At 37.2% G+C, this 3,027-nt stretch overlaps 1 protein-coding gene across 1 annotated transcript; it reads left to right on the forward strand.

Annotated features, from left to right (window-relative positions):
• The first annotated feature begins 714 nt into the window (after nucleotides 1-714).
• Nucleotides 715-1,166, forward strand: LOC120882327 (60S ribosomal protein L35a-like). The gene has a single exon (XM_040266303.1). It carries the CDS (start codon nucleotides 788-790, stop codon nucleotides 1,118-1,120), a length of 333 nt encoding a protein of 110 aa, XP_040122237.1. The 5' UTR covers nucleotides 715-787; the 3' UTR covers nucleotides 1,121-1,166.
• Nucleotides 1,167-3,027: the final 1,861 nt, after the last annotated feature.

The raw sequence follows: 3,027 nt of genomic DNA on the forward strand, positions 1-3,027 counted from the left end.
GCCTGGCTTGGAGAATTTTAAGCATGACTTTACTAGCGTGTGAGATCAGTGCACTTGTGTGGTAGAGTGAGTATTCTTTGCCATTCCCTTTCTTTGGGATTGGAATGAAAACTGACCTTTTCCAGTCCTGTGGGCACTGTTGAGTCAAGCAGTAGGCTAATAACTATATGTGAATAATTTCATTTAATTCTTGGAAAACCCTATATGTTAGGTGTTATTACTGTCATGCCCCTTTTACACTTGTATCCAAGGACAGCAGTTAATACATGACAGAGCCAGGATATGAATGCAGACAGTCTAAACGAATATAACCTACTGTGCCAGGCAATATGTTTAGAAGGGCATAGAGAGAAGCAAAACAGACACAGTAGTGACCTTCTTGGAGTTATATATAGTTGTAAAGAGAGAAATTGATCAATTTAACCAACAAATGCATATTCAGTCATGTTATGCACTGCAAAAAGTGCATCAAAGTTGGGAACAGTGCTAAGTGGGCGAAGTTTAGACAGGGAGTTGGGGAAGACCTCTCTAAAAGTGGAATGCTAAAAGTTACAGCCAAAGGATAAGAAGAAACCAGACATGGAAAGTGCAGGAAGAAGAGCCTTCTAAACGGATGAAACAGCAGGTATTCAATATTAGACAGTTAGCTTGCTTGGCAGGGCTGAGTGTTAGAGAGTTACAGAGAAGTGAGAAGTATTTAGATGGCATCAAAAAATGTGTATTTTTCTTTCAGCCATCTTGGACCCTGTGAAGGCCTGCTGGGAACGGGACTTCTAAAACGACAAATATGTCTGGAAGGCTGTGGTCCAAGGCAATTTTTGCTGGCTATAAACGGGGTCTACGGAACCAAAGGGAACACACTGCTCTCCTGAAAATTGAGGGTGTATATGCTCGAGATGAAACTGAATTCTATTTAGGCAAGAGATGTGCTTATGTGTACAAAGCAAAGAACAACACAGTAACTCCTGGTGGAAAACCTAACAAAACCAGAGTAATCTGGGGAAAGATCACTCGAGTTCATGGAAACAGTGGCATGGTTCGTGCCAAATTCCGAAGCAACCTTCCTGCGAAGGCCATTGAACACAGAATTCGTGTGATGCTGTACCCTTCAAGAATTTAAACTTCTTGAAAATAAATAAAAGTGTGGATTTGTCTTGTTAAAAAAATGTGTATTTTATTATAAGGAAACTCACAGCAATGAAATAAAATAAATAAAAAACCTCATGGATTAAAAGGAAAGAAAATGGGGTGTGGAAGACAGGAAAAGCTGTACGCCAGGTTTTTTATTTGAACAAGGTGGATAATGATACCATTTACTGAGCTGAGGAGGCCTGAAGCCAAGGAAGATCAAGAATTCAGCTTAGAACATGGAATTGCTTGCAATTCTATTGGAAAGTTGGAAACAAGCATGTGTTAAGAGGCTGAAGGGTTTATCTTTTGGCCTGAAGTTTATCTGCAATATATAATTCAGACACTGAAGATGCACACAGGTGTTTGTACTTAAAGTGTCAGAAGCAATCCAAAGGCAATTGTGGGGGATCACGGAGTGACACGCATTATTACACCCACTAAAACCATACTTAAGAAGGCCCATTTTGAGTTGGAAAAAAAGGGGTATTTTAATGAAAAAGGATTTATTTATATATCAGAATATGTATTTATTAAGTATGTGCCTACTAAGTCACTTCAGTCCTGTGATTCTTTATGACGCTATGGACTGTAGCCCACCAGGCTCCTCTATCCATGGGATTCTTCAGGCAAGACTACTGGAGTGGGTTGCCATGCCCTCCTCCAGGGGATCTTCCTGACCCAGGGACTGAACCCACATCTCATTACATCTACGTGTATTGACAGATGGGTTCTTTACCACTAGCACCACCTATGGATTGTTTTTATTCCAACTACAAAAATTAGCTGCATACAGAGTAAAAATGGTAGTCATCCCATACATACATACATACGTATTAATACATATATAAACTAGAATGATGAGACATTGAGTGTGATATTTTTCATCTTAGCTAAATCTTTTAATTCTGTGATTGTGCTTACATGTATGTGTGTGTACAAGTACACACACACATACACACACATACTTATCCTCTTGCAGGGCATTCTCTTTGGAGTCAACACTATCCATTTAAGTACATTTTTGGGTCTTCCTTCAGGCTATCATCTTCTAGTGGCAATCTTGTTAAGTCAAAGGGTAACTGAACTTTCAATAGGCAAACAGGTTGAAAAATCAGGAGTTATAATTCTTAATTGATTGTCTATGTCTTGGAATGTAGCAAAAGGATGAAGGACTAAATACTGCACAGCTGGAATGGTAACCGTGTTACCCTCCCAATGTTTTATTAGCTACACTCTGGTAAATTAGGTTAAGATGTTGTTCACTCACTCTTATGTATGACACTGAAGTCTGCCCAATTTGAGTTTTATCCTCAGTTAACTCTTGAAACCTCAGTTAAATCTTTAGTCTGTTTTGTCTACATGCTTTTCGTTTCTTTTTCATCTACAATTTGATAAACTAAATTACCCCATAATTTAAATCCCAGGTGGAATGAACTGGGACAAAGAGTAAAAAAAGTAAGAAAAGTTATTGCAATAATTACAGCTCTCACCCCAAACAATAAAGTGTATGTCTCAAGAACTATGTCTTAAGAACTTCAAACTCTCTCTTAAAATTTGTGCCAACATGAATATATACTAAATACCTAAATGAAGAATTAGCACCTAAGATGCAAATAATTCTGGCTTAAAAATATTTACTTTATAATAAATCAAATACTTTATACTGTATCTGCCCCAAATTTAACTATAAACTCAGGATATGAAAAATCTTAATGTACTCCTTTCATTCAAACCAGTTCATGTTCACTCAAAATTGACTGATTATTCAATATAGAAACAGCAGAAATAATTTTTAAAATGAACTCTGAAAGTATGGTATAATTTTGAAAAACAAAACTTCAAACAGAATTCACTAAGATAAGGTGGATATGAGCTCTACTTTTTGTTAGAAAGAGA

Source organism: Oryx dammah, unplaced genomic scaffold (assembly GCF_014754425.2).
Source record: "Oryx dammah isolate SB20612 unplaced genomic scaffold, SCBI_Odam_1.1 HiC_scaffold_23, whole genome shotgun sequence".
NCBI lineage: Eukaryota > Metazoa > Chordata > Mammalia > Artiodactyla > Bovidae > Oryx > Oryx dammah.

What these genes read in the sequence shown, in the direction of transcription:
- LOC120882327 (XM_040266303.1), top strand. Translation starts at nt 788, where the DNA reads ATGTCTGGAAGGCTGTGGTCCAAGGCAATTTTTGCTGGCTATAAACGG.